The following is an 18,948-nucleotide window of genomic DNA, read 5'->3' on the forward strand; positions in this document are numbered from 1 at the left end:
TGAAAGGTCTGCTGACAAAATACAAGCATGCTTAGTTAGAATGCTTGATGTGTGAAGGTTTGAAAACTGTTTCTGTTACATGAAATCTCAACTTTTTCAAATTTTGACAAAATAAATATTAAATAACGTGTCAGAGTGCAATGTGAAAGATGTGATTTTAGCTCTAAAACTCAAACATTTGGTTTTTAATGATCGGACTTTTCCTTTAAACTTCTGATAACCTTCAAAGAAACCTGAAGAAACATCTGGGTTTTCCTGATTAACACATTCTGGAATGATTGCCTATTTACTTGAATTTCAAAGGAGCTTTGTAACAGAAGTTTTGAGTTTAAATGTTCGTTTAATTCAAAAGTGGTAAGATTAGGTACTTTAGAAAGGTAATTGGTTTAAAAAAATGGAATTTTATGGCTTTCACTGTAAAAATTCATTTCCTAAATAACGTTAAGGTTATGTGCAGACTATAATTGTATTTATGCAAGGAAAATTATTTATTAATTTGTCTACAGTGTTGATCAAAGTTGTTAAAAAAATTACTTCATTTTTTTCAGTCGCAATCATAAAATGTTACAGCATGATGCAACACAACATGTGACCTTTTGGCCTGTTTAGACCTTGCCAGCTCTTTGCCAGGTCTATCCAATTAGTTTCACCCCTACTAGTTCGCTGCAGGCATGGAGTCATAGAATTGTGCAGCACAGGAACAGACCCTTTCAGTACAACTCATCCATGCTGACCAGATATCCTAAATTAATCTAGTGCCATTTGTCAGCTTTTGGCTCATATCCCTGTAAACCCCCCCTTTTACTACTTTCCCTTTTGAGTATTTCCCCAATTCCCTTTTGAAGATTGTAATTGAATCTGCTCCCATCATTGTGCTAGTACATAGCTTCCAGACCAAATAGACAGTGTATCTTTTAGGATTCTTATCTGACATCATGACCTGTGATGTTCTATAATAAAGGTACTCCCCTCACTTTTCAGTCACTGTATCAGTGCAATGGAGTCAGTGTAATGGATTCAGTCAGTCAGTTATGTGTATATAATATACAGCAACAAGAGCAATGACAGACACAATGTTCAATGTGTAAGTTGTGATATTAATGCAATATAAATAGGGCTGCAAATAAACTTCAGGATATTTTTCTGAAGAGCCCAGTATTTGTGATGTATGTCATGTGAGCTATCATGTAGGAGAAGATATATCAAACCATATCATACCGGCTGTTGTTTAAACTATTGGTAGCACATCACCTATCACTTTTTTGGCAATGTATACCAGATCATAGCATGTAAAAAAAAAATTTAACCTTGTGACATCTCTTTATTTTGTTGCCTAATTTCATTCTATCTCCTTTTGGTTAGTAGCCCCTCTGACATTGGAAAATTTCTCTCTCTTTATCCAAATCATTCATTACTTTGAACACCTCCGTCAAATCTCTTCTTAACCTTCGCTATTCTAAGGACAACACTCCCTTAGGTCTTGTTTCTGTGCCATAGATTCTGAGCTGCAACTGACCAGTGCTGGTGTTTTTACGCTACATGTGTTTCATTCTATATATCTCATCAGTCTTTCAGTCTATTTTCTATCCCTTTTCTGGCATTTACTTCTCTAGTTTACTTCTAAACCCATCCAAGCAATTTGCATCAACCACTTCCTGTGGTAGTGATTTCCACATTCTAAACATGCTGAATAAAGACATTTCTCCCTATTTTGTGGTTGAATTTATCAATAACTGCAATTTGTTTTTTAACATTTAAGGCTTTTTTCACAATAAATTGAAGAGCCTTAATTCTAACTTGTTCTGCTGGTTCACGTACAAAAATGAAGCCATTCAAGTTGACCTAACAATTATTGCCCTGGAGATTTAGTTCTTTAATTTTGTAAATAACAATTCCTGGAGCCGTTTAAGGCATGGTTGCATATTGGGAATACTTATTGCCTGAATATCTGCAGTTTCATGGGCTCGAAGTTTAAGCTTCCAACCCAGGCATCTAGTGGAAAATAGCGACCAAAACATTGCTGTTACATAAATAACTTTACTTGGTGGATTTTTAATGTCATATATCTTTATAATGTTATCTTATTCTTGGTAATAGATGCATTAAGTGGAAAAACAAAGATCAGTGAAAGGCCTTGTAAAAAATAATAAATCATTTAATATTGTCATTCTTTTTGGTATCAACTTCTGGTTGTCCATCTTGATTGTTGTTATTTGAAACTCCCATGATTGGTAGTTTTTATTCCTACTTTCAATTGGCGGATGTGTTTATTACCTGTTGGTCTAGTTATCATTTATTGCTGTTTATGGTTGAAATTTTCTATTCAAACAACTTGAACAATTTGCACGTACAAATATCTCACTCATCCATAAAGGTCCCAAAGCCTATTTTGTGATGCCAACTTCACAAAAGCTAAACAATATTTCCACTACAAAACTATTTTTAAAAACTTGGAAAGGAGGAAGCATGGAATTACAATCACTTAGCCTAATATCTGTTTCAGTGAAAATGCTGCAATATGTTTTAAAGAATTAGAACAGCACACTTAGAAATGACCAATGGGGTTAGACAAGGTCAACATGGATTTATGAAAGGAAAATCATGTTTGAGAAGCCCACTGAAATTTTTTGATGGCATAACTAATATAACAGATAAGGGATAATCAGTCAATGTGGTACATTTGGACTTCTGAAAAGTTTTTGATGTAGATTCACAAGAGGTTATATTGCAAAATGAAAACACATGGGGTTTGGGTTAATATATTGGCATGGAATAAAACTTATTTAGCAGATAGGAAACAGGGAGAAGGAAATAATTGGCCTTTTTTGGAGTGGAATGTTGTGACAAATTGAGGATCGCAGGGATCAGTGCTTGGGCCTTGGCTATTCATAATACATATCAACAATTTGGATAAGGGAATCAAATGTAATATTTTCAAGTTTGCTGATAACACAAAGCGAGGTAAGTTTGAGTAGTGAATTCAAAGTGTAAAGCCATCAAATGATTTTGATAAGTTGAGTGCTTAGACAAATGTATGGTGGATAGAATAAAACATGGATAATTTTAAAGTTATTCATTTTGGTAGAAAAAAAATGACAGTATTATTTAAATTATAATTCGGGAAATGTTGATGTAGAAAGGAACCTGTGTACCCTTGTACTGCATTCACTGAAACCAAGCATGCAGGTGCAGTTAGGATGGCAAACGGTACGTTGGTCTATAATGCAAAAGGGTTTGAGTACATGAGCAAGAATGTCTTCCTGCAGTATAGAGAGCCCTGAAGTGTTTTGTGCAGTTTCAGCAATCTTATCCAAATACACTTTCCTCAGAGGGAATTTAGCAAAGGTTAACCAGACTGATTCTTAGGATGACAGGTTTGTCCTATGATGAGATTTGCTGTACTAGGCCTGCACTTGTGAAGAATGTAGGGGAATTTCATTGAATGTAAAAAATTCTGACAGGGCAAATAGACTGGATGCAGGGAAGATGTTTTCTCTGGCTAGCAGTCTAGAACAAAGGGTTGCAATCTCATAACACAGGGTAGACCGTTTTGTACTGAGCAAGGAGAGATTGCTTCACTCAGAGCATGGTGTACCTGTAGGCTTTTCTACTATTGAAGGTTGTGGAGGTATAGTCACTCATATGTTTAAGAAAAAGATTTTTAGAGACTGAAAGTGTTATGGGGCATGAGGACAGAGCTGGAAAATGGTATTAAGATGGAGGATCTGCCATGATCATGTTGAAAGGTGGAGTAGTCTCGATGGGCCAAATGGTCTATTCCTGCTCCTATTTTCTGTGATACTAGTAAAGTTGGGAGCAATTTCTGAAGAAATTCCTCCACATGGTCTAGATGGGGGGAAAGAAATTGTAATATCGCTTCAGTGATTGTTAATGATAAAAGTGTTTACTTTGGAAAGCACTTTATAAACTTTTGGAAGAAACCAAAACAATATGATTGCATATCCTTCCATTTTAATATTTGTTTTTAAGGTCTGTCAAAATGTTCTTAAGACCTCTAGCAAGTTTTAGTCCTTGTGTCTGTGATTGGATTTTGATGTTTGATGTTCACAGGATTATGTGCATTAAATTGGGGACATGAGCTGGCCCCAGGAGTGATGGAAAGTACACAATGGTCTAATACACCACAGGCAGTTTTTTGGGTGTCAATGTTGGTTGGCTGTAGCAGATTCTTTGCATTATTCTGTCCAACAGTGTCATCAACTCTGACCTGGCCAAGTATTGATTTCCTACACACCTGTTGGGGAGCCAATATTTAGATGTATAATGTTATTTTAATAGCAAGATTTTCCAATAATTGAGTCAGCTAAGTTTGTTTAAGATGTGTGTCAGAAAAGTTTTTTTATTACAACAGATGATGTATTGCATTTGGTCAGATTACTAGCAATGTAACAACATGTAACATCTATGGATAGAGATGCCGTATTTCACATATAGTTCAGCATTTCCAAAAGATCATTCACATTAATCCTGCCTCAAATTTGGAACTTGTGCATTGCCTGGTTGTGATTGGAGTGTGGGATTATCATTATGTATGTTGGCCTGGCTGCCTGTCCCTTGTAATTGGCAAATAGTGTCATCAACGATGCACCATTACAATCAGACAGGAAAAGTAAATACATGTACCAACTTCATCAAAGCACTTTAGACCATAAGGAGTTATTTTTGAAGGTACCTTTTAGAGCCCTACTGATGGAATGTAGCTCCATGGTTTCTGAACCATAAGATGATGGTAGTGGATAATCCCAGTGCCTGTGTGTTTTTGTGAGTTACTGTGTGTCATTTGCTTTGCATCCAAAGTGATCCAAACTTCAAATTGTTAAACAATTGACTCCTATTTGTATCTTTTAATTTGCATTTTTACAACGGCACTTACATTGCCGTAACCTATCAGGCTAGGAAATGGAATGAGGCTCCACGTGTCCTTGTGGGTTCTTTCTGAACTAATGGTTGTCAGGTACAGACTCCAAATGGAGCTTTTCAGAGTTTGGAGAAACTGACTGGTTGAAGGGGAAGATGGAAGGCAGAGCTGTGAATATTGGGTGTAAATGATTTTGACAACCCATTTTATTCTTCTGCCCAATAATATTTGATTCCTGTGACTAAAACACACTCGTCACTAATACCTGGTTTTGTTTTTCCCCTTTTGCCAGTGACGATCAGCATGACTATCAATACGACAGAAGTAAACATCACAACGATGGCCACAAAATCCCCTGAAGAAATTCTCTATCAGAGTAAGTATGCTGCTTGTAACTTCCTTTTCCTTTTGTAAATTGGTTTATATGGAGAAACAGTGCGACGAGCTTCCAAGTTTAACTTTACTGAATAATTGGTGAATAAATGCTTATTAGTACAACAAAGAAAGGAGGAGAGTTTCCCTAAACATTCAGTCTCCAGGCTCTATCCCATGATCTTGTCTCAACCAAAGAGGGCACAACTGTCACTGAGACAGGAGGAGGCCAATTTGCTCCGTTAGCTTGCTGTCCTATTGAATTCCATCATTTGAATCCAATTCCTGAATTTTCAGTTATTTATCCACCTTATTCCATTTCTCTTGACATCATTACACAACATAATTTTTCAGTCTCAAGTTAGACATTTTCAGTTGGCACCCTGCCTCCCATCAACACGTTGTGACGGATCATCCCTAAATGGTCCTGCAGAATTTTAAGGCTATGTCCCCTTGTTGTGGACTCACTTACCAGGAAAAATGGTTTATCAATTTTTTTACTCAAGATTTTAAATCATCTTCATTACTGTATTTTATTCATTCATGGAAATACGAGCACCACTGACAGGGCCAGTGTTTAATGCGTGTCCCACTTGCCCTGGAGAAGGGGTCAGCTGCTTCTTGAACTGCTACAGTCCACTTTCTATAAGTAGACAAACAATGTCAGTTGTTGCTAGGTGGTCTGTCTGGTTTTATTCCATTTTAGCCTTTCCAGAGGTTGACACAATTGAGCGAAATGGCCTAGCAAGCTGGAGGGCAGTTAAGGGTCAACCATATTCCACTGGCTCTGGAGTCCCATGTAGACCAAATGAGGTAAAGATGGCAGTTTTCCTTCCCTAAAGGATGTTCGTGAACCAAGTGGATTTTAAATGATAATCAGTAATGGTTTCAAGATCATCATTAGATGTTTAATTCCAGATTTCAATTGATTTCAAATCCCACCATCTACTGTAGTGGGATTTGAACCCAACATACTGGTCCGGTAATGATGTCACTATGCTATCGCTTCCCCATAACTTGCCCCTTTATCTTCTAAACTCAAGGAAATAGAAGATAAGTCAATACAATTTATTTTCAATAAGTTTTAGCTTGGGTATCATTGTCATATTTTGATACTGCAGCCACTTCAAGGCTAATATTTTATTTTTAATGTGCAGATAACTTGAACACCCATCAGAAAAGAAGAGAAAGGAATATTTCTTTTTTAATATCCATAAGTGCTATCATACACAACCAAATGGCTTTCCCAGCACCAAATCACCAGGACTTTCCTTTTGGTTTTTAATATCGGCCACCACCATTAAATCACCCATTTTGCCAATGAGGAAGTATTTCAGTTCATTGCTACAAATACATTTTCTGCTGAGATGTATATTCAGTCAAATAGTCTGCCAGCACTCATTTATCTAGGTTAACCTGTGAAGCTGCTTGCTTGACCAAAATGTTGGAGGGCCAATGGCAACCACAGAGTTACAACCCAGCATGACTTGGCACGGTGGGTGGCACAGTGGCACCGTGGTTAGCACTGCTGCCTCACAGCGCCAGAGACGCGGGTTCAATTCCCGCTTCAGGCGACTGTGTGGAGTTTGCACATTCTCCCCGTGTCTGCGTGGGTTTCCTCCGGGTGCTCCGGTTTCCTCCCACAGTCCAAAGATGTGCAGGTCAGGTGAATTGGCCATGCTAAATTGCCCGTAGTGTTAGGTGTAGGGGTATGGGTGGGTTGCGCTTCGGAGGGTCGGTGTAGACTTGTTGGGCCGAAGGGCCTGTTTCCACACTGTAGGTAATCTAATCTAATCTGTACCCCAACATGAGTCAGTACCTGCATCCAGCCATCTTGAGTAGAATATGAGAGAAACTTTGAACCAGCATGGGGGAGGTTGAGAGAATGCTTTAAAAAGTATCTAAAGGAAACAATAGATGCAGTGGAATATGTTTAAGTGCCAATTTCTTCCAACTACCTCCTTCATGAATAGGGCTTGTTTTTAACTTGCCATTCATCAGTATTTGTCACTGAATTCCAAGCAATTAAATCCTACAAAGGAATAAAGTGCACCTTTTTGATTTGACAATAAGTCTTGTCAGTTGGATGGAAGAGAACTGTAAGAGGACATGAAAACCAGAAGCAAAAACAGACCTCAATAATTCCAAAAAACAAAATGTTCCTCCCCCTCACCATAAACTAGTTGGAGAGTGCAATAATCAGATTTCTTCTTTTCTTTTTCTTTCTCCTGTTTGCCCCCTTCTTTCTCATGGTATTGTGTTGTTGTATGGTTTTGCTTCAATAAATGCTCAATTTTTATGGGTGAACTTAGAAAATGAGTGTTGCACTGATATCCTGCGCTGGTGTGTTATACCCATGCTCCTGTACATACATGTGCTGTTCAATCATTCTGTTTCTAGCAAAGCTGACTGGATCAGGAACGGAAAGTCCTGGCTGAAATCAGCCAAGCGTCAACTTCAGCAAGTTTCATGAGGGCTTTTCTTCATGAGTTCTAGTGGGATTTCTCATTCTATTCTCAGATACTCATCTGATTATCTCTGCACCATGCTTCTGTGGCCCCTGGTTTGTCCTATCCTCCCTCTCACTAGAGATAGAAATACTCATCACTGTCAGGGCTTTCAGGAATTCCTGACAGTAGTGTTATTTTAAAGCTCACCTGTGTACTAGATCAAGTGCTGCCTGGTAGGAGTTACCCTTCAGCATGCATTTAGTAGGAGGGGAACCAAAAACAGACTTTTCCGTGGATACATGTACAGCACGGTTTCATTGCACATATCAAGTGTACATTTATAAATATATATGGGAACACAGGTTGCCTGTACTTAAACTCATCCTATCCCAGAACCCTGTCATAATGTGTTACTCTTTCCACAAAGCCCAGTGTAACCTACAGCTTGGTAATGCCAAACATCAGGCAGCATTGTTCTCTCCCATCAATGCCAAGGTGATCTTTGACCCCCCACCCTCCTGCTGTAACCCAGGTTTTCAAATGTACTATGCACATTCCTTCCTCTCAATTATTGTCCCCTATGAATCCCTGTATGCTGCCTCCAATCCCGAAAATTGATTTTTACCAAATTTCCTGTGACAGCAGTGGCCGCTGATGTGAACCCCTTGACTTTCATTGAGTTGACGCTAACACTAACCATGATCCAACCTCCCTCAATCCCCAACACCCAACCACCGATTGACGTGGATGGAGAGCCCTGACAGGTGATTGACCAGACCTCTTTGTAAGATCTATGGGTCACAATTTAAATTCAAATCCAATATGAATGTGTTTATTTAAGATTTTATCCAATAAGGTAACAGGAGGCAGATGAAAGAGTAACTCAGGAAATCTTACTTAGCTTATAAATGATGCCTATGAAAGTAGGCTTTCATTTTTTGATATATTAGGGCTCTTACGTTGTAGTTCTATTTAGTTGTCATTCAGTCCTGGATATACCCCAACATTTTAAGGATCTCCTGCTTCCACTTTTGATTGGACAGCAGGGTAACTTCACTTACCAAACTTCTTGGTCATGCTCATCACTGAAAGCTGTTATCTATCATTTTTTCCAAACCACCACCTATAGTATGACCAAGTACATCATTCCATTCTGACTGGTCTAGAGTAGGTGAGGCTAACTGCTAATTGCTTTCAGGGAGACATGATCAATTTCTAATTGACTTGTAAGGGTGATGGAAATTTACAGATGTCACTTCCCATTATCTCCTGATTTGGTCCTTAGTTATCAATTATCCAAATGCTTATCCTCTTCACTATGGTCCATTTGTTGTCTCCTTTTGACTTTTTAACAAACAGCATAGTCTGAAATGTTCTATATCCCTCTGTTAAGTGTCGGGAGGAGATGCAGTCAGGTCCCAATGATAGATATATTTGAGCTCATCTCATTTAGTTCATGATACCCATTAAATCAGATGCTTACAACTTTAAGGAAAATCTGAACAGTGAGTCATTTGGTCGCTGTTGTGTTTGAATGCTTGGAAAGTGTTAATACTACCCTTGTTTTCTAAAAGGCAAAATATATAGTATAAAATATTTCTTAAACCTACAAAACTATAAAAACTAACACAGGGATTACAAAATGCTAAACAAAATTGTTATAGAATTATGTGAACATTACTGAATACATAGTCTTCTGATGAAAATCTGAAGGATCATACAATTTAAAAATTTGCAAAGTTTAACTGCAACACAAAGATTAGGTTTGATGACCTAGAATTGCCTCACGTGTAAATCAAATTAAATCAGCACTAGTAAAGCCGCACAGCTGTGGCTGTGATTTCTAGATAAGGGTGAACAAGCCGGGAGGAGGATACCAACGCTGCCTGAATCAACCTTTGGAAGTCCGGATATAGGCTGCAGATAAGCTAAACCTGGGCCCCTTCACCTTGCAGCTGTAACTCTAAACCATTAGTGTATTGTTTTCACTCCACTTGCAATCCCATGCTGCATTTCCTTGTCAATTGAAGCTAAGCAAAATCACATCATATTACAGTACTAAGTGGCTGCTGTTACTCAGAATAATGTATTAGATTATACTTGTCTGATTTTTAACTAAACCTAAGTCACTTGTAAATGTTAGTTTCCCTACTAATTCTGGCCTTGACAACCCTGAGGGTGTCTTGGCCTGACTGAGGACTGCTCCTCATAAACCTTGAGACATGGCTATTAGGTTGACACATTTGCAGTGTGTTGTAGTGCATGCTGCTAGCAACTAGTACAGATGTGAAATTGCAACACGTCCACCCCTTGTTAACCCTCATAACAAGCAGCCTTGAATAGAGTCTGCACTAATCAGCAATGCAAGACAGAACTACCGTGTATCTTTGCACTCTGGCTGAGGAAGTAAAACACAAAAAGGAAAAGCAAGGATGAGAGGCTGGGAACGTCCAAATAGTTGCAAAGTGATTGAGTACCCAAAGACCATTGAGGTGTACTCTGGTTCAATCCATGAGGTGGGTGCCTGGTCCAATGTGCAAAATGTCCTGGCAGCAGCAATACAATGATGGGTGCTGTTATGTCCCAAAGTATAATACTGAGTGCAAGACTATATACACATATGTGCCAAGAAGGGGCAGAGTGGCTAGTATGTGGTTAAAGCTAATGTCTGATTACAGAGGGGTGTGGGCAGTTGCTGGCCATAGAGTGAACCTTGAGATGTTGGTAACTGTTGTCCAAGGTGGAGGCCCAGTGAAGCAAATGGAAACCTGGAGTCATTAGGTACCCACTTAAACTTTCATGTCAGGGTCTGTCACTGTCTAGTTCCCATCTACCAGGTAGGGAAATGGGAAACTGCATGTAAATGAGGTGAAATTAGGTAATAAAAGCATAGTAATGCATACAAATAGATGCCAATAGACTTTTTGCCACTCACTAGTAAAATCATCATTCAAAACTTGGTTAAAGAGTTGTAATTTTTGCTGTCAATTTTGAGAACCTAATGTCTGCTGATCTTGCACTGTTTTCCCAGATGGCCCATCCTGCTCATGTGGTTCAGGGGCTGGGCCGATTCCACCCACAGATTTTCTCCCATCAGCCCTCCAATTCAAGGGTGCTGAGGGTAATTTTAGCCTCTCTTCTACAACCCCTGATTAAGGCTAGGAAGCCCAGCTTTGACTTAAGTCTCATTTTGGAGGCAGGAATCCTGAACTATTTCAGAATGCAACTGCTGCTATGAAGGTTAAAAAGACACATAAGAATTTTGACCTTGACATCCCTTGGATTAGCTTGGAGCCAGGTTTTGTCACCAAATTAAGGGTGATAAATGGGATCTCTAAGATGGAAGACCAATCAGAGATCTTCCAGCTTCAAAAAACCTCGGACAGTGCTTCAGCATGAAGGTGCCTCCACGGCCTGTTTAATCTTAAAAATTCAAAAAGTACAGAGAGTGCTGATGAAATTGTCCTTAATGCAATGTCATTACAGATTGTTCTTTTCCATGTAAGTTTTTTTTACTTATTAAAATGTTACTGGAGTCGGTCTGACTCTATGAAAATCTGGCCCTATGGCTTTGCCAATTTTATCTTCAAAAAATTTTCGCCTTTTGATGCCTGAATTGTAAACGCTTAATTTTTTTTGTCTCATTTGTGTTCCATTAACTCTGATTGACAACTTACTGGTTAGTTGATGGATTTTATTTCATACTCCCACGTCTCTGTTTATTACAAAATCAAAACAAAGACTAAACATGGAATGTGCTTAATGTGACAGAATGTTGAGTGGAAGCAAAGGACCTGTGATGCAGAGCTTTGTAATAATATTGCAGGAGTGAGCAGGCCAATCCGCAAGCTTGCTATCAGGCCTGCTTGACAACTTCTCTTGGCATGAACAAGGGCAAATTACTGCAAAAATCTGAAATAAAAACAGAAAATGCTGGAGCTACTTAGCAGCATTTGTGGAGAAAGGACACAGTCAGTATTTATGGTTAATAAATGTTACCTCTATTTCACCATCCACAGAGGATGATGCAAAGTATTTCAGGCTTTTTGTTTCTTTTCTCATCTTGTGACCTGCTGATGTCACAAATAATTAAGATATATATAGAGAGAGAGAGAGACATTAAATTGAAAAGTGAAAATTCAGATATGAATGAGCTGTGGCCATATGTACCTTTTATATTAGCGAATAGAAAATGAGCAAAATCATATAATTGCAATCTTACAGAAAGGGAATTATTCAACTAATTGTGCTTGTGCTGGCTATGTGAAATTGTAAGCAAATTTGCCCTTTTCTCAAATGTCTTGGAGATATCCAAAATTTAGTTTTGGAAGTTTCCATTGAAGCTGCTTCTGTCACACGCTCAGTTTGGACCAAATTAACATGCTGTGTTAATGACACTCTCTCATCTTGTCTCTGGTTCTTTTACCTTTAAATCAATTCCCTTTGGTTACCAATCTGCTTGTCAGTGGAATACCAAAAAAAGTAGAACATCTGCATGACGTGGTTATTATTCGTGTGGACAGAAGTCATGTTCTCCTGGTGCTCTCAAACCGGTTACCACAGATTCACTTTGCAAGTCTGGCCTGGTATAAAATGTTTATGGGCTTTTAGGATTCTGAAAGTGAAGAGCAAAAATCCTGATAATGGGCTGAATCTAAAGGGGATTGGCATATTGCATACCCACCCCAAGAAAAATTGGTTGGACTCCTACACCTTTCTTGAAAGTTACAGGTATAATATACTGCAAGTTGTCAAATTGGCCACCTTTCACCTGCTGAAAATGTGTTGCTGGTTAAAGCACAGCAGGTCAGGCAGCATCCAAGGAACAGGAAATTCGACTTTTCGGGCAAAAGCCCTTCATCAGTTTCACCCGTCCTACCCTCACTTGGGAGGATCTCCCAGTCTGGTTACCAAACAGTTCCATCAGTCTCGGCATCACCAGAGCTCAGTGGTCTATGTTGCCCAAGAAAGGGCATGGCTACCCTGAGTAGTTAGGTCTCAGGGTTTCAGCCAGGGGTGCAAGCTTCAGACATGGGAAGGGCGAGAAGTGGGTGGAGGGACCACGCTCTGGATAGGCAGTGCAGAAGGATGGGATGACAGCTGTGGGAAGAATGTCCCTCCAATATGCACAGGGCACTGCCCTGAATGAGGTGCTCCCCATCCCATTCCTGTCTTTGATCATGTCGGTCACACAAAATGGCCTGGCCAATCCAACCTAAGTGCCCATATATTATTATATGGACAGTATATTGTTGATCTTCCAATTACTTAGATATTTTGCTGCCAATTTCATTGTTCACTCACGCAATGTATTATGAGGTGAGTTTGGGAACGGATGGTATGATGGTGGTCTAGGCATCTGATCTGTTTACTCCCCTTGCCCTGAACTCTGGCCAAGTGAGTGCAAGTAAAATCCAGGCCAGTGTTGATTTATGATAAGATGAACATGTACATTTTTTGAATATTATAGATAAATATTAGAATCATCATATTTTCATCATCAAACTAAGTTAATCTTTGCAATTGTCCACAAATCAAAAGCTTCCATTATAAACAATGTATTGTATTAACAATTCAATGTATATAAGGCAAGGGAACTTCACTCAAGCAACATTAGCTTTCCCACACCCCCTCTTCTGTAAAGAGCGATGTCAGTGGGAATGTGAGCTGCACATTAACTGAATTCTCCTTTTGTGTTCCAGGCTCTGGTGCAATTGTAGCTGTCATTGTAATTGGAGTAATAATCATACTTACCCTGGTACTGCTCACTTTAAAGCACTATAACAGGTAATAAAGTAGTTGTGAAAAATCGTTTACAGATTTTTAAAATTAATTTTTCATGCCGAGGGTGGTGCGTGTATGGAATGAGTTGCCAGAGGAAATGGTGGAGGCTAGTACAATTGCAAAATTTAAAAGGCATCTGAATGGTATATGAATAGGAGGGGTTTGGAGGGATTATGGGCCAGGTGCTGGCAAATGAGACTAGATTAACTTGGGATATCTGATCAGCATGGACAAGTTGGACCAAAACGGTTGTTTCCACGCTGTACATCTTTATGACTCTAAGACTCTAATTCATGAGATGTGGACATGACAAGCCAGCATTTATTACACATCCCTAACTGTCCTGGAGATGGTGATAGTGAGCTTCCACCTTGAATCACTGCAAACCTTGGTATGCAAGAACACCATAATGCTGTTAGAGGTGGAGTTTCAGGACTTTGACCAAGCAACAGTCAAGAAATAGTGACAGGGCTGCAAGTTAGGATGGTGCGTGGCTCGAAGAAGAATAAAAGGACAATCTATTCACAAGTATAAAATAGTTAGGTCCATTAAACCAACTTATGTGCAAGAGAAGACTTTTTCTAAAGTTCAGGTATGTAATGTACCTTTCCCTTCTCTTATAAATTTAAATAATCATTAGCTTTTAAAATAACCTTTACACAAGTAGAAAAAAACAAATAAAAAAACCCATAAAAACCAAGGTGGCACGATGTCGGGGACCATGCTTAAAAGCAGATTCCGAAGCTATTGCCCAAGAAATTGAATTTTCTTTTGGGTAATTCCTTTACATCTAGAACCCTCCAAAAATGTCCATTTAAATGAAAGAATTCAGAGAGTTCAAGTGAAATTAAGTAAATAGTTACTCAGGAAGAGTTAGACTTAAATACGCAGTCTGACTCCTGAATAAGTATTCAGCTGAACCCCATTTTCCCCCCAGCTGTTGGACACATTACCCCCTTCCCCAGCTCTGCACCTGATCCCTTCCCCTGCCCATTCTGTCCAAGATTAGAGAAGCTCCCCACTTCTCCAATCCACTTTCCCCCACTCTGCACCCAGGCGTTGCTTCGCTAAATCCGATTTCTCCTGCCTACCCTGACTTCCCACACACACTGTCGAAGTGGCTGTCTGAATAAGGCAGCTGACTGCTGTGAAAAGAGGAATGGTTTGCCCTCCTCTGACAGTTCTGTGCTAGAAAGTGCATGTCAGAGTGAAAGTACAGCTTCACATTTGTCATGGAGCCCTGGTGGGAATCTCCTCTCAGAAAGGCAGAGCTCCCTCCTTCTATATAAAAGAAGGATTGCAGTAGCTCTAATCCCTGTTTTATGCTACTCCTCAGAGAATCCAGCCCATTTTTTGAAGGCAAATTCTGCAAATTGAACCAATCAAATCCATAAATCCCATTTTTTTTCAAGCTGTATTGACCATTTCCATTCTGCTTTCGGGCCAGTGTGTACAACACAAAATAATATACAGCCAAAAGTATTTTCGCTAATGCAATAGGTTAGCCATTGTTCTAGGAAATAAATTGAAATCTAAGCAGAATGAAGAGATCCAAGTCTTCTCCTCTGCTTGAGTAGAATGGTCATACATGAGATAAGCTTGAAGAAACTTGGTTCAACCTCTACTGAATAGACATAATACACAAGTTTACCACGAAGTTAGTGGATGGCTTGCATGGGAGATGTTAAAGACAAAAAAATTGGGGATGCTGGAATCCAAAGTATACAAGCCAGGAGACTGGAAGAACAAAGCAAGGCAGGCAGCATCAGGAGAGGGAGGAGTCAATGTTTCGGGTATAACCCTTCTTCAGGACATGGGGTTGAGGGGAGCTGCAGATAAAGGGGTAGTGGGGAGGGTTTTGGGTGGGGTGAGGAGCAGAGTGGTGAGGTAGTGATAGGTGAACACAGGTCGAGGGTACTGCCTGGTTAGTCAATGGGAGGAATAAATCTGGTTGGTGGTTAGAAGGAAGGGTCAGTAAGTAGAATGAGAGGGAGGAGGAGGAGGGGCTGGGAAGGGAGTTGGGGGATGGGAAGGGAGGTTATTTGAAATTGGAGAGCTCAATGCTGAGTCCTTCATGCTGTAGGCTACCCAGGCGGAGGATGAAGTGTTGCTCCTCCAATTTGCAGTCTGATTCACTGTGGCAATGGGGGAAGCCAAGGATGGTCATGTTGGAGAGGGAATGGGAAAGACAATTGAAATGGGCGGTGACTGGGAGGTCAGGCCAACCCCTGCAGCTCAGTGAAACATGCCCTGAGTTTACATTTGGTCTCCCCGATGTAGAGAAGACCACATTGGGAGCATCTGGTACAGTAAACTAGGTTGGAGGAGAGGCAGGTGAACCTGGATGGAGGTGAGGGAGGTGGTGTACAGGCAGGTTTCACATCTTTTACAGTTGCAGGGTGTTTAGGGGGATTGGTGGGGAGTGTGGTGTGAACCAAAAAGTAATGGAGGGAACAGTCCTTACAGAAGGCAGAGAGGGGTGGAGAGTGTCTAATTGGAGTTGGCGGAAATGCCATGGGAGATGTGGCCATCTGGTGCAATTGTATTCCTCTGGTTTCCTAATGTTAAGACTGAGATTTCTCTGATGCGAGCATTTTGATGTTAATACCCAGCATTTGAAATAGGAAGAATTTATTCTCTCATCCGAATAGCATGATCTTTTCCACATAAATGTTTTCCAATTCAGAAAAAAAACCCCACTAAGGTTATATATAAAAATCATTGTTACAAATGCCGACAAATGATTTTCCCTGCTTCGGCCCATTATTATCCTTGGATCCAGGCCTACGTTTGCTTTGCTCCCGAAGTTGTAGACTTGACCTGGATATTGGGTTCAGTTGTGGTACAAATATCGTGTGTGAAAGAATGATTGATATGATAGGGGTGTTCTTGCAGTCTACACTCCACCCAATATGGAATCCCAGCTCCAAAAGCATGCACAACAACCAGGTTTCAAGTCAAGAAGGCAGCACATAAAATAACAAATAGTGAGATGTAAGTGTCAACAAAACAAAAACTTCAAACTAAATTTATCTGCTTTTGCATACCAGACAATGGGAATAACCTTCACCAGTATGGCAATGTAATCGTTCCAATTCATCTGGAACTCCACCTGCATTTTGAGAAGAAAGAGCATAATGCTCCTTTTATAATGTGTAAACTTCTAAATTGTCGCTCCAGACTAATGTAAAGCAGGGTGAAGGCACATTCTCATGGGAGGGAATAGGTAATGGGATGGAAACTGAATGGAAGAGGATATAAACTTTGCTGACAGAAAGACAAATTGTTTTAAAATGATACAAAGTCAGGAAAAAGTGGGTGAGCAGGAAGCAGGAACAAAACACTTTCGTCAAAGTAATGCAATGGTTGCCTCGTGCATTGTGATTGATATTTTATGATGTCAGATGGTTAACATTGTATTTGTCAGAATCTAGAAATGTCCAAATTGTCTATAATCATCCCTTTTTTTGTTGTTTACATGCTGTTGGACATAAAATAATATATAACTTGAATATAAATAATATACTAATGTCCCCGCACTAACAATTGATGTTATCCTGTAGACAAAGCCGACTGAAAAGAGATCTGGCGCCAAAATCATCAAAGCAACTTTCAAACCCACTTCCACAGACTGGTCTTGACAACAGCTGGCAAATGTCACAGGTTTCTAGTTCGTTGAATATTCCATTGGAAAGGAAATAATGACTGCAATCCCAATGTAATGGGACAGAGAAGCAAGCTATTACAGACTGAATCTAGATAATTTGGGTCACAGAAGTGAAATAAAAATATGTTACTAAAATTACCATCCATATCCATTCTTCAAAAGACCCATTATCTCTGAATTCACAAACTTTCTGGGCTGCACTTTATTTTACCAGACTGCAGAATTTTGAAGAGAAAGCAGTTACATCAACAATTGTAATTCCCTGAGCAATGGTTGGGATCATAGCTTCTCACGAAATCGCTACATTTGTTGACTGATGTGGAAATAATTAATTTCTCTCTTTCTCTGGCTTAGAATATAGACATGAGAAAATCAAGAACATAAAATGTCCAACACTTGTGTTTTCTAACTCTCATAACATCCAACTCTATTTTGAAAAGATTTTGTCTTTATTAACTTGCTTGGTAAATTATCTTAAATATTTACCACTTTGATTGAAAAGTTCTAGATGAATGGAATTGTTATAATAGAGAAACTGATAAAAGAATCCAAGAGTAATAGTGGACACATCTCTTCTGAAGTATTTGATGTTTCTAACTTTATTTTCATTTTTTAATGACTTCATGTGACTTTATCTGTACACTGCAAGTTTCATTCTAGTTTCTATGTGTTAACTTAGTGCCAATTGTATGTAACTGTGATCTGTTATTTGACTATGTGCAATACTTTACATTTATCAGTGTTAAATATACTTTACTGTCTCTCTATCCAGATACGTAACTAATGTAAATATTTTTGAAATATGCCTTTTTATTGCTTCTCTTATTTTCCTTTGGCAGCAATTTTTGACAATATTGTAGTTAGCTTTGCTACTTGGATTACTTCAGTATATTTGTAACAACACTGAATCATGAAAGATTTCATTCTCTCATGACAGCTTTCATGATTTTGGTATCCTATTTATAAGACACAGTCCTATCTAGTTCTATGTTCTACCTGCATTTGTGCAACTTTCCATTTAATAACCTTGTTTATGTGGAGATTTTTTCAAAAGCCTTCTGAAAATTCTGATACACTATCAAGGGTAAGCTAACAGCTATTTTATCGGTAATGCCCTCAAAGTAGTGAAGATGTTGGGCAGGATGTTTTAAATCCATGTTGCTTTTTAAGTTATTTATGAATACTCTTTCAACATGTTGGTTAGAATAAATTGTATTGTTTAATTTCTTGTTAATGGACCTGTAGTTACCCAGAACAAGTTTGCTGTCTTGTCTTTTGAGAGATTGATTTAAAGTGAGAGTGTGGGAGTCCCTAACGCTCTCCCATTTGTGTCCCTGCCATTCAAGAAATGTTCTGTAAAAAAGAATGTAATGAAGGAAATTTGAGTTAAGACTATTTATCTCTCCAGGTTTGACAAACCCACGTTGTTTAATTTAAAAGGCATTACTGTATCCATAAGCCATGGAATCACTGACATTGTTTGCTTTCAAGTTTCAATTTTCCAGTGTTGAGGTTATTGGATACATTTTACTTCTGCAATTATACTGTCACTAATTACTTTGTAATTTCTTTTGGTCACTCTTGTCACGAGATGTTTCTCAGAGTACTGTACGGCCACGTATTTTGGCAATGAGCAATACTGACAGATGTCACAGCCAAGTCAAATTAGTGCAGTTACTATACAATAGTGTAGTTGATACTTGAGCAGACTAATCTCTATTAAATAGATTTTTAAAATTGCTTTGTGTAAACGCATATATTAGAATTAGAGCAATCTGCTACTAGTAGACCAATAT

General features: G+C 39.0%; 1 protein-coding gene across 1 annotated transcript in view; it reads left to right on the forward strand.

The window, feature by feature from the left end:
* The window catches only part of ncmap (non-compact myelin associated protein), an 81,134-nt gene extending 63,619 nt beyond the window's left edge, over positions 1–17,515 (forward strand). The window contains exons 2-4 of the mRNA XM_060847570.1: positions 5,172–5,255; positions 13,404–13,488; positions 17,049–17,515. Coding sequence (XP_060703553.1) covers positions 5,172–5,255; positions 13,404–13,488; positions 17,049–17,187 — 308 coding nt within the window. The 3' untranslated portion in view covers positions 17,188–17,515. The remainder of the gene's footprint in view (positions 1–5,171; positions 5,256–13,403; positions 13,489–17,048) is intronic.
* Positions 17,516–18,948: the final 1,433 nt, after the last annotated feature.

The sequence above is a fragment of the Hemiscyllium ocellatum genome, chromosome 30 (assembly GCF_020745735.1).
Source record: "Hemiscyllium ocellatum isolate sHemOce1 chromosome 30, sHemOce1.pat.X.cur, whole genome shotgun sequence".
In the NCBI taxonomy this organism is placed as follows: domain Eukaryota; kingdom Metazoa; phylum Chordata; class Chondrichthyes; order Orectolobiformes; family Hemiscylliidae; genus Hemiscyllium; species Hemiscyllium ocellatum.